This window comes from Dromaius novaehollandiae, chromosome 1 (assembly GCF_036370855.1).
Source record: "Dromaius novaehollandiae isolate bDroNov1 chromosome 1, bDroNov1.hap1, whole genome shotgun sequence".
Taxonomy (NCBI): Eukaryota; Metazoa; Chordata; class Aves; order Casuariiformes; family Dromaiidae; genus Dromaius; species Dromaius novaehollandiae.
This window is the reverse complement of record NC_088098.1, coordinates 65,532,885-65,545,442: the sequence shown is the minus strand read 5'-3', so window position 1 is coordinate 65,545,442 and position 12,558 is coordinate 65,532,885. Positions and strand designations below refer to the sequence as shown.

Here is a 12,558-nt window from a genome sequence, read left to right as displayed (position 1 = left end):
CAGATAAATCCACGGACAACAGGTCCATAAACAGTTTCTAAAGGGAATAGGCAGAAGTGTGCCCTCTAACATTTCTAATCTAATGAATGTGAATTTGGGGGCAGTAAAAGGTGAATGGAACATAGGGAATGTCCCGGCTCGCGCACTTGCCCTCCTGTCCCTGCCAGGACTCGAGCACTGCACCAGCTGGACCACAGGTCTGACCAAACATATTTCTTATGTACTTATGATCAGCAGTTGACCAGCACTGAAGGGCTCCAGGTATGCCCCAGGGACAAAACAGTGCCTCAAAGTACTCCAGCATGGTGCAAGCAATAGCAGTGATGTGCTTAGTCCATCTTCCAAGGAAATTTGGAGGGTTTGACACATTCCCCAAAGCAAAACGTCCATTCTTGTTTAAGTCATGCAAAAGGGAATAGGACTCCTCTTGCCTTTTCCTTTTCTCTGTGGCGCTAAAAAATATATCATAAAGCATAAATGCTTCCATAAGTGCTGTCTCATACATTTTTGTCTATCCAGTACATATGATGGTGCAATTACAAGGAGGCATTACCCTCTGCTAACTGATGCATTTCTTTGTCACTACAGTGGTGTGTTCAGAACTTGAAAGGGGTAATTTCGGCTGCAAGATGGGACTTATCATCAGTGTTTTTCTATTACGAGACTCTGTAAAATGTACAAGAATCATTACAGAAATGAAAAATAGAACAGTTCTTTCCACTCTTTGCTCTACATATGCTGGATTTGATTATCTATCACTAACAAGGAATTTTAAAATAAGAACACTGTTTTCCATCAGTTATTCTTTTAGCTATTATGCAAAACCAGCTCTGCTTATCCTGGGAATTCTGTGCTTTATTTATATCTATGCAATCCCAGAGTCTCTCCACTAAGATCCAAAGTGAGTTTACATTGCAATTAAGATAAAGAACCAGGATCAATAGATCTTCTGCACTCTTTCCTTTTCCCCATTGTGTAGTTTCCTCCCCCTTAAAAAGCCTGAAATTTGCCCTGGTATTAACCCACCCGGCTCAATCCAGCCCCTACATACATATCTCTGTGTATATGTACTCACGCTAGCCTAGCACCGCAGTTTTCGCCTTCAATATCTGCTCCAGGGACGTTGTCTGTGTTCACGGACTCAGTCTCACTGGTGGGCATGCTCACTGTAAGAGTTGGGGAAGAAAAAGAAAGGGTTGGCCATTAGAACCCAATACACCTATTAGTCAAATGTGGCAGTAAAGGAACTGGCTTAATCAAAAATTACTCAGCTGCAGCCCTTGAGCAGTAAGCAATTTGCTGAGCAAGTCTGCTGCTTCCCTGCACAGGGCAGGCTAGGCAGGTGGAGCTTAAGAACATATACAAGTTACCCACATGCTAAAGAAAGGGGAAGAAGCAGCTGCTCTCTTTCTTTGAGAGGCAGTTTCTGAAAATTTGGAAAATAAGAACCATTGAAAATTAGAGAATCTGGCAAAACCAACAAAGAAGCTTTTGTTTGACTCAGTGGAACACTTAAGAAACGCCCCTTTACTTGCACCAGCCAAATCACCTCACTGCCCTTCCCAGCCTCCTTTATGTTAAGTGGAGTGCAAATAAAAAGTACCGGATTGACAGATATTCAGACAAGTCTTCTGTTTATCCTGAAAGCAGGTACTGCATAAATAATACTGGTGGCTCATCTGTCACATACTACCCATTAATGTGCTTCAACCTTACACTTAGAAACTGGACATACAGGAATAAGAGGGGAGTTTAGAGTTTCTGACCCATTCAGATACTACCAACAAAAGAATCATTGTGGAGGTTTTGTGTAGATAGCCATCAACTAGGAACTGGGAAGAGTCTCCTAGGCTTCTACAGAAATGTCATGGAATAGCCATCAAATGAAAGCAACCCTAGGTCTGGACTATCTCCTCTGGATTCAAAGAGCTGTCACATATCCTATGTGTTACCAATCCCTGAATATTTGCTCTTATATATATTACAAAACCCCCACAATTCCCTTTCCACCAGTTGCTTCCAGGTCTCCTATACACTGTGTGGTGAGCTGTAATAACTCCTTAATATAAAACCATTCAACATAGAATAGGACAAAGGATGGCACTCCAATATAGGTATCCTCTTTCCCTCCCCCCTCCTTTTCAAATACACAAACAAATAAAAAAAAAATACTTCAAACTGAAGAACAGAAGAGTTGGGCAGATCTCCCATATGCCTGGTAGAACTTCAGAACATGACATGCAATAGCAGCTGGATATATATCTCAGATGAGACTTGAGAGCACATACTATTAGCTGTTGGAGACACTTTTAATAGCTTGTCAGAATACATTATTCATTAATAAGAGCATATCTATTTGTGGGTCTCTGGAGCAAAAAGAAACAATGGAGAATAAATAGGCTCTGCATTTCAATTGGATAGAAGTTTGATGCCCTTGTGACCAAGTCTTCCTTTAAAAGCTAGAAAGATATCAGAAACCTTCCAAAGAGGTCCTGTGTTCCTGCGTTGGAAACATCATTGTAGAAATGTCTCCCCCAAATGTACTATCTTTCCTCTATCCCATCCCAACAATGCAAGTGCCTATAATGTGCCTCTTTGGAAAATAAAAGTTCTTGCACTGTGTTCTTAGGATCATATGAAATAATGGACTCCCTTGCACTCTCTACACAGCTATGAAATACTGTGCTCTAATGGTGCCTGTTGCTTTACAAAGAGTAGATGTTTTAATTGTTTTATCTGTTTGCAAAGACAAACTAAGAAATCAACTAAGTTCATATTTTGATGCATAAGAAAGAACAAGGTAAGCTGTATGAAAATCCAACATTTATGATTAACATTTCCTGTCTAAGCCCTTAGGGAAAAAAAATGATATTTGGCAAGTCAGCTTCAAAGATGAGGTAAAGCACTTTCAAGACATATTTGAGCTTGTTTGCAAATGGAAAACAATTTTGAAGACATTAGCAAGTAACTGATTTACAGAAGAGCTTATTATCTTGAGTGCATGAAGAGGACACTGCACAAGCAACAGAAAAAGCAAGGCATGCGCATGCATCAGCATATGAAAATACATTATATGTAGGTATGTATAGAAATATATAAACACACACAGTTACACACATTGTGGACACAGAGTGCAGTGGAACGTTACCATGGGTTTCTGTGGAGTGACTAAACCAAGCAAACTTCCCTTTCTTCTTATCAGGCAAGCCAGCTGGGGTGCTTCCTTTCACAGACAAGATGGTCAGTGTCAAGTACCAGGAACAAGACATCAACAGAGAACATGCAGCCAGTGATAGGCAAAAGAAAAAAACAAGGAACTCAGCTTACATACGACATCCACTTCTGTCTGAAAACTTCATCACATGAATTAAAAATACAGAATGAAAGGTATATGGAAGTATGAAATATTGTAACAGAGATCATCTGAGGACAATTCTTCCTTGCTTTCTGTTTTTGTTTTATATCTGAATATTTAGAACATTGAATTGCTGAATTAAAGTTATAGGCCAAATCCTTTTCCCAGTTACATCAATAGCAAAATGTTTGACTGTCTGATATATTGAAATCAATGAGACTAAGGCAATCACAATTTGTCCCTAAGTTACTCCCTGTCCTTCAGGGCCATAATCAAGACCAGACTATTTTTGAATGAGATTTCCTGTATTTCTTCCTAAACTGCTCCGATATAAAGAAACTCTTCCGATACTGGCAGAACTGCTAATGGAAAGTTGTTGGTGTGATCACAGTTCCGTGTCTTTCCACATCTATAGAGATTAACAACCATCATCATGCATTCAGAGGTACACTGCCTTAACCAAACTAGGATACGTCTAAACTACGTCTCATGATTTCCATCTGAGTTTACATTTGGCATTTATCCTGTGATGTCCTTCTGCTACATGGCTTTTCATGGCTTTAGTTAATGTTGATCCTCTGCTTATTACACACAGAGTTCCTCAGCCCACACAGATCAGAAGTGTATGCACAAAGCTGTCTTAGAGCTTACTTTGCATTTCCCTAATCTTACCACTACTGTTTCTCTGGAAGGCCAAATTAAAGTGAAGGATTCAGGTGCAGTGGCACGTGGGCTGAAGAGATTCCTGTGGTTCAGGCTGTGAGCTCATTGTCATACTTACTGGCATTTATTACACTCAGTGCATAATGCACTGATATAAAATGTTAAGGACAATAAAAAGTATTAAGATAGTATCAAGTGTAAGAGGAATCACGGGCTGGAAGTTAAAGGTCAGGACAGACAGGAGATCAGGACTGCATTCCCAAACATGGTATACACTCAGCAGGGCAATCACTTATTTTTCTTGGCACCTCCCATCACCTTCAATATCAGGGGATAATCACATGCACTGATGCTGCAGGCCAGCTAACAAATCCTGAAAACAGAAGATGCTGCAGAAGAGGTATGTACAAACTAGGGCTGAGTATGAGAGGAAGTAGACCAAATACTGCCCAAATGGCATTCTTATCTGACTCTGCTCTCAAACACAGGCCTTGTGCCCGCATCCAGGCTCCAGTCTAGAAAAAAGGCAGGCATTTTTTGCAGTCAGAGTAATTAATTACTGAAACAATGTACCAGGAATGCTGGTGGTGAATCTGCCACAGGAATGTTTTAATCAGAAGGAGATATTTTTTCTAAATGGTGGGCTCTAGTCCAGACCAGAGTTATGTTTGGGACCATGCTGTACAGACTATGCAATCAGAATGGCCACTTCCTCCTTGCCATTTGGGATACAGAGACAAAAGCAAGAATGGGATAAATGCATTTTCCCTCGCACATGGGCACAAAGCGATTTAGCATTGGAAATCTTGGTGCCTCGCCTCCTGTCCCATGTATGCCCAGTGACTGATGCACTCTTACAAGAGTGGTTCCCTGTCACCTTCTGAAACTCTGCTGCATGTATCCAAATCAGAGGTCCCTGCGGGGCTGGGTTCTGCCAGCTGGAGATGGTACACTGTCTCTGTGCGGGCTCCCCACCTTCCCACTTTCATGCCTTGAAGCAGACCAGTGAAATCTTCCATCTACCACATACTTCACATCAGGGATGCTTCAGTATCCAAACTGCAGCATGGTTAAAGCAGGGACTGATCCCTGTGCACCAGTGCATAGTGTCCAGCAGCCAACCTTTGGTCAAATGACTAAATTCCTATGCTGTAGACAGGTGATTCCTTGGCTGCAGAGAATAATTCAGCCCGCATCCTCTACATTGTAAGTGATGGAAGTTGTTAAAAGGGTCACGAAGCATGTCTGTCAGGCAGTTTGCCTCTGCCTGACTGCACCAGCAATACCAGTGCAGCTAACAGGGCAATAAGCCCAAACTGCAGGCAGCTTGCTTCAACCAGTGCAGTACCATGAACCATTAACAACAGCACAGGCACAGGTCCTGTAGAAGATATTAGGTATTTGCCTGGAGGCAAATTAAGGTGGCCTTGTTTGCATGGCAATCTCTTTTGGGGGATTTATTCTTACTCATCACTTCCCTGATTCACTCTGGTTGATGAAAACTCCAGGTAGTAATTTTTTTTAAAGGGAAGTGAAACAAATTTTTAAAGGCATGAAATGGTATATCTCATGGCTTCAACAGAATACAAAACATAAGGACCACTAGGTTTTGTATTCTGTCTACAGTTGCTTCTAAAGTGTTTGCACTTCTTAAATTTCTCCACAGTGTGGCTCATTTCCAAATACAGACTTTTTCTCTTGGACTATCTAAACTCCAATTTCATATTACCTACATAGCATTCCTGCAGCAACTAAAGCAACAACAAATGCTATCTAGCAACTTCCTTAAAAATAAATTTGAGAATTGCTTACTGTTACGTTAATTCTACCTCTGAGGCCCAGTAGACAGAAATAAGGACAAACAGTCTGAATTCTGTGACTGGTTAGATAGCACAGATGTGCAAGACCCTTTGAGAGCCTGTGTTCCATGTCACTGGCATCAAGCATTGATACAAGCTCTACTCTGGCACTAACATATGTCCCTCCTCCAACCAAATGCCCCATGGACATGCAAATAAATTATTAGACGGCAGGTTGCCAAGAGACAGCCAACCACTCAAACAAGAAACTGGCACAAGCGAATACCGTTCTGTGTAGCCCTGAGATAATTTTTTCCTTTATAGACTTAGAGAATAATATTTGCTCCCAGTTCAGAAATACCATTACCACTGCTGCATCCTGCATTTATGACACTTTTGTCATCACAGCAGTGGAAGTTGCGCAATTCAATTTTTCAGATTTATCCCCATAGATTATAATGTTGCCACACTTACTAGTTGCTGAATCTCACTCAACCACTGTGATGACTTAAGACCCAGAGAAGCAGCAGCCCGGGCGAAGGGTGCTCAGATCCACAAATGCAGATAAAGCATTTACTTTTCACAGATTTTAATGGGACACATGTTTGTAAATGACTGTGCATTAGTTTTAGAACTGTATACATCAGAGGCTAATCACATTGCCTGACTTCATGCCTTTGATTTAGCTGTTTGAGTTAGGCTACAGAGGCAGAGAGGTTCCTATTGCAAGTTTTCTGAAAGGCCTTCTGATGGCTCCCTCAACTGTATGGATAGCCTGGGCATTTAACTTATGACCCTAGGTTAGATACCTGACTTGAAACAGCATGGATACCCAACAGTGTGTTCATTTGTACTAAAAAAGACCTGTACTTGGTTTTCAGATTGAGAAGGGAACAATACACTTCATGATTGTTTTTTATGATGTTCTTACTTGGACTGCACTCTCCAATTTCTATTGGTATTGAAGTACATTGCAAAATATGGGGCTAAATCACTCATTTTGCCCCCGCTGGTGTTTGATGTCAGAAGGACCTGATGTTATTCTGCCACTGTCTCAACCCACTGTGTCACCTTGGCCATATCACCAAACCTTTCTAGATATGTATTCATTTCCTCTGAAATGAGGATTATAATTCTGCACTCACCTTGCAAAACTCTGAGATCTGCAGATGAAACACATTACAGTAAGTGCTAAGTACTATAGTTATTACTGATGCTAATGTTTCCCAAGTGAGACTCTGAAGAACTATAAAGCAAATCTAAAGAGCAAAGAAGTCGCATGAATTCTCCAGCTGGGATTTAAGATTTCTTTTTCTATCAAGCACAACAACAATAAATTGCAGTATCCAGGCTGCTTCCTTGAACAGAATGTGCATCAAGTGAATGACTTTGTCTCCAGTAAGAACCCTGCTTCCCGTGGTGCCTCTCATTGCCCATCCTTTCATAAATGAGTTTATGGGCAGCTGTCAGAATATCAATCGACTCATCTTTTTTCTGTGGAGAGCTCTCATTTTAATTAATACGTGAATATTGCCTAGCTTTCCTCTTCTCATTGCCTGTTTTGGAAATGCTGTACTCATTCATCTTATTCACTAATTTAAAAAAGATACAGCTTTCATTCTGCTACATGCATACAGTGTCTTGGTAACAATCCGTGAGTATGTTCTTACATGCAAACAGCATGTGGAAGGCAAACTCTGCAGAGATAAATGACTAGTTTTCTCTAGATCTCCTTCTGATTCTGGCAGGAAAACATACTAGCTATTACTGGGGAACTTTTTGGGGATTTCTATTTTGAAAAGTTGTTCTTCATTAGGAAAGCTTCTACAGGAGAGGAAAAAGGGGAATTTGAATTATCTGTAGGATCTCGGTGGTTACATACCTCCCAAAGTTAGACAGACTGGATCAATGAATCTAGTACAATAAAAATTCCAGGAAAAGCATGAAAATATGTGGAAAATGCCTATCAAGGGCTCAGAGGCCAATGTCTACAAAGGAAGTATTACACACACACTATTACACTATATACATGTGATATATATACATTCCCTAACCTAATTTAGGGATAGGTACAAATGACTGCAATTAGGAGAGGGCTTGCTTCCCACTTTCACTAAATGTTGTCCATAGGATCTAGGACAACAACAAAAGGGCATAAAGCAGTTGTCAGTTGCACTCACTTCAGTCAAACGGAAAAAGGCTTTAGGTAAAAAGACCTTGACACTAGTAAATTAGCAGCAAAGATGGAGTACCTAGTATGTAGTAACAGAGCTTGTTATTACAGGAAAACCAGGCTGGGCATTGGACAGCATCACAGAAGACTGATGCAACGCAGTTACGAATGGAGCAGAAGTAGGAAGCGTTAGTCAATACTGAGACGGAGCGCTGTATACCAAACATTTTGTTTATGTTTAAATTACAGATTTTACAATATAACTTAAAATATTTATCTTCCATATAAGAAGACTTGTTTTTACATGGCTTCCTCCCCTTCCACAGCCTCACTTACACATCCTGTGATGCTGAAGGAACACAGCCATGGGATAAGTGAACTTATACCATATACAGAGAGGAATATGAGTGGCAGAGGAATGTTTCTGTTGTGCCAACCAGATCTGTCATTAACACATGCAGATTACTGCACACCTATGAATACATTACCTTGCCACTAATTAATCTTTCTGGAACTCACTTTAGTCAAACTCCTCAGTTACTTTAAACAGCATCCATTTTTCTTTTTTTCGTAATAATATTGACAGTAATATGTAGTGTTTCATCGTTCATTTCAGCCAGTGAGTGGAATGTACATTACACGGAAGACCACATAATGGACACAATTAAACTTCTGGACTTCCCAAGGGCTGGCTGTCATGAGCCTTAAATGTATTCTCTACTGTATTTGAAAGGAAGAACTTAAAATCCTCTCCACACTTTCCTGCAGAGGTATTTTTTGCTTAACCTGTGGTATCTCAAATGTCTCATAAGCACAGGATACAGGACTCTCACTCAAAAGCAGGCTTTCCAGAAAGCAGCCTAACTCTCTGTTAAAAAGGGCAAAATGAGCAGTCTTCCTGGGTAACTGGTTGTACTGCTGAGCTAACATCTGAGTCCACATTAGGAGCCCACTCAGTGCTCTGCAGAATATCTGCCTGCAAGAGCTACGGAAGCAACTCGCTTAATCCATGCAGCTGAAGGAGGACAGGAGCAGCAGATGGGCTGGGTCACAGGGTGACGGAGCTGCTACCAGAACAAATCGTAAAAGATGTCTCTCTTCTGAATATGGATCCTCCCATGACATCCTGAACTGGTTTTCTAATCTGATAAATGACTTGTATTGTCCATTTGCCTTGCCATTAGGAACAACTACTGGACCAAAGTACAAGGCATTTATAGACCAGGATATGGTTTATAGCCTAAGTTTCTGGTGCCTCTCTCATACTTTTAAGCAACCCCTCTGGTTTGCCACAGAATTCTGGAGCAATTCATTTAATAAAAGGTTAAGAAAGAAGAAAGAAAAAAGGCAAAGAGAAACAACTGAGTATCTGCAACTTTCAACAGTATTCTGTGGTGGTGAACAAATCAGAATGCCACATTCTGAATCACTCTACAAGATCCCTCTGTATTCTTTATGGTTTTCAACAAAGGAAGGTGGGACAAGCAGCAATGCCATCAGCTGTGCTTGAATCCACCCTGCATAATGATCCGTGGGTACAACAAGCAGCAGCACCGCATGTTCTCTGCACTCTTCCTAGCTTGTGATGCTCTTGGCAAAGCAGAAATCCCCACTTGAAAGTCAGAAGGATTCTACTATTGCAGGCTGATCTGGCAGTGCCTTAGAAATGGGTGCCCAAGAGCTGCAAATGCTGTGCATAATGTGTTGGGAAATGATACAAAACCCCCCTGCTCATGAACAAAGTGACTAACCACAGAGAAAGGACCGCAAGACAGTGTGATCAACATCTGAAAAAAAATATTTCCCCCACCTTGATCATTTTTGTCCTTCTAATAACCAGGATGTTTCTCATACTTTGCTCACTAGCACTGTTACTAATAACAATAATCAGAACATAAGCTTCAAGCACAAATGTGTTTTTTTAGCAAGTCACATGTTTCCTTAAACTCCTGTACATGGGAGAACTTCTGCATCTGCCCATCCACATAGATATACACTTGGGTGGTGCATCAGTAACTCTGATGAATAGTAACTCTGATCAGGATCCCTACTTCAGCAAAAGCATCTTTGTTCTCTCAGTTCACAGTCCTGTGAATCTGTCTTCCCTGCAGAGTCCAAGAGAAGCAAAAAATTGCAGAAGCCAGTTCCAACTTGATATGCTTAGGTCATCAGAAACTCTCCAGGGAGTGCTGCTTACCACCAAGACTGCTAAGCTTCAAAGTGACTGAGATGCAGCTCTAGCAGTTTTATGACATTCCTGCCTGTCACAAGTCATTTCAAGGCGAGTGACACCTGAAAACTCAGTGAGTGGTTTAAGGTTTGTGAGATAGAGTGCATAAAAGAATACATCAGGAAAGCATGGACTGTACTTCTGTTTGGACGATGCAGTGGGTGGGGGAGCCATACCCCAGTATTTCACAATGAGTATCTTTTTGGAGCAAACACGCCCAGCTCAGGCAAAATTCCTGCCAAAGCCAGCTTCCTAGCTGCAGGGTTGTGCGTGTTCCCTGCAGAGAAATGGTTTAAGGTAGGTCTGTTTGAGGACTACATCTAGTATAGAGGAAGAAAACTATTCTCCGGAAGGCTGGCCAAGGAAAAGTGAATGTGAGGCAGAAATTGGGCTGTACTTTTTTAAAGGACAGGCAGGTCACCTGGACAGAGGTTGGGCCCCATCTGAAGAAGCTGTGGGAATGAACAACAGTGAATATTTTCATCTGAAATACCACTCTGCAAGTCAGAATAGTAGTTTATGCTTTCTGCAAGTTGGAAGACTCAGTCTGGGAGTGACTTGCTCAAAATATTTCAGCATTAATATTATCAGGGAAAAGAGAACAGCAGGTCCCTGTCCATCTGAGCAGGCATGTATCAGACAGAGATTAATTCTCAGCAAGTGCAGACATTTTCTAATAGCAGTATTCAAGCAGGATGTGTGAGAAGCCTTCTGGATGACGCCTTCCTGATGGCAAATGACCAAGCAATTCAATTCACTGATCAACAGGTACAGTAACACACACAATGGATATAGGTCATTCTTGAGTTATATTCTTTGATCGCACTGAACAGATTCTATTCAGCTTCATGATCAGAAATGGAAATCACCTCTCCTGTTCTGAGATGTGCACAAAACTCTGTTTTTAAACCTTGGTTTATTACATTTCTTCTGTGACTAGTAAATAAAATGCTTGTGATTGTGTGCTGCTCCTGCATGTGGTGGTCTTTCAGACACTTGCTAACATAATGACTAGTCTGATACTAGACACTATTATCACAATATCATGAGTCACAAGCATGAGACATGCTAGCTGGGCAGGCTGTGTTACTGTGCAGCCAGGAGGTAAGCAAAGATTTCAAGTTAAAGGATTTTGCCCTTAAAGTCAGCTTGTCATACATGTAATTAAAGCTTTTGCACCTCTTGATTTGGACATTGAGAATAGGTCAATTACTCCAAGCCAAAGAAACAGGCATTTTCTAGTGGTCTTAAAATAATAGATTTTTAATTTGCAAATACTTTTAGCATTCGGGAGAGTGAGCGACTGATAAAAACAGCTTGAGCTAAGCTTAGTGTGGGCAGGTGTTATGCAAGCTTCCCTCACACAGCTGTGTTAAAGCAACTCATTCGTGACCTGACATAGTCCCTGTTATTCTGCTCGTGGCTCTTCAAATAGCTAGATAATACACTTATATTTTGATTCGCACATCTGTGAGGATACAAGCAGCTTTATCACTGGACCTCTGTTCCAATGCTTAACCCCTCTGCTATTTCAGACTACAGGTTTTTCTGCAGTTGGTAACATTCCCATCCTGATCTCCAGTAACTCTTATGTTACCTGTCCTACGATCCCCCACAAACCTCTACAGTCTACTTAGATGGACGCCTCTGAATGCAGTCCTTCCTCAAGCGGATAAGGAAAAGTGAGCTGCATCATGCTATGGTCCTGTAAATGGAAATAAGAATGTAAGCAGCACTAAGAACATGCATGGGCCCTAAAGTTGAATTTAAATTTAGGCCTCAAAATCTGAAAGGCCCGTTCCCAAATCCGTTGATTTATCTGTACTGTCCTGCTAACTGAAGAGCTGCTGTAACCAGCAGGCAGACACAGTGACATAGCTATTTTCAGTTCAGTTCCCCAGCTGGAAACATTTTCCTCCCTCCTTCCCCCATGACCTCTCTGGGCTTAATGTTGTTTTTGAGATAACTGCGATGGAGGAACCTGCATTTCTTCCCAGGAATGCACACAACTGGAGATTTTTATCTTATTAGCAGACTGTACTGGAGTGGATGGGAAGTTTCTCACCCAATAAACAGAAATGAGGGATCACAGAGTGAAATTGTGCCTGCTTCTTTGTTAGAGTCATGCCTATACTGGGGTCCTGCAGCAAGCTTCCTAGTCTTCCCAGTGAAACACTGAAAAGGGCTGGGTGCCATTCATAACTGTCTATTCTTTTCAACTGTTAGTGAACAGTTCAGCATCAGTTCAGTATCAGTTCAGTAGCATACATATAGTTCATCTCTGTAATGTCACCCAGACTCCTTGTCTTTAAAGTCTGCCTCAGGAACATCACAGCGT

The 12,558-nt window shown here is 41.3% G+C and overlaps 1 protein-coding gene across 9 annotated transcripts in view; it reads right to left on the bottom strand.

The window, feature by feature from the left end:
* LOC112993380 (voltage-dependent L-type calcium channel subunit alpha-1C) overlaps window positions 1-12,558 on the bottom strand; it is a 416,350-nt gene that overhangs the window by 123,274 nt on the left and 280,518 nt on the right. For 8 of the 9 annotated variants that reach the window (XM_064515158.1, XM_064515173.1, XM_064515116.1 and 5 more), the window contains 2 exons: window positions 3,149-3,223; window positions 1,076-1,166 (listed from right to left, as the gene is read on the bottom strand). In XM_064515158.1, the coding sequence (XP_064371228.1) occupies window positions 1,076-1,166; window positions 3,149-3,223 (166 nt within the window). The remainder of the gene's footprint in view (window positions 1-1,075; window positions 1,167-3,148; window positions 3,224-12,558) is intronic. The other variant, XM_064515152.1, reaches the window with a different exon arrangement.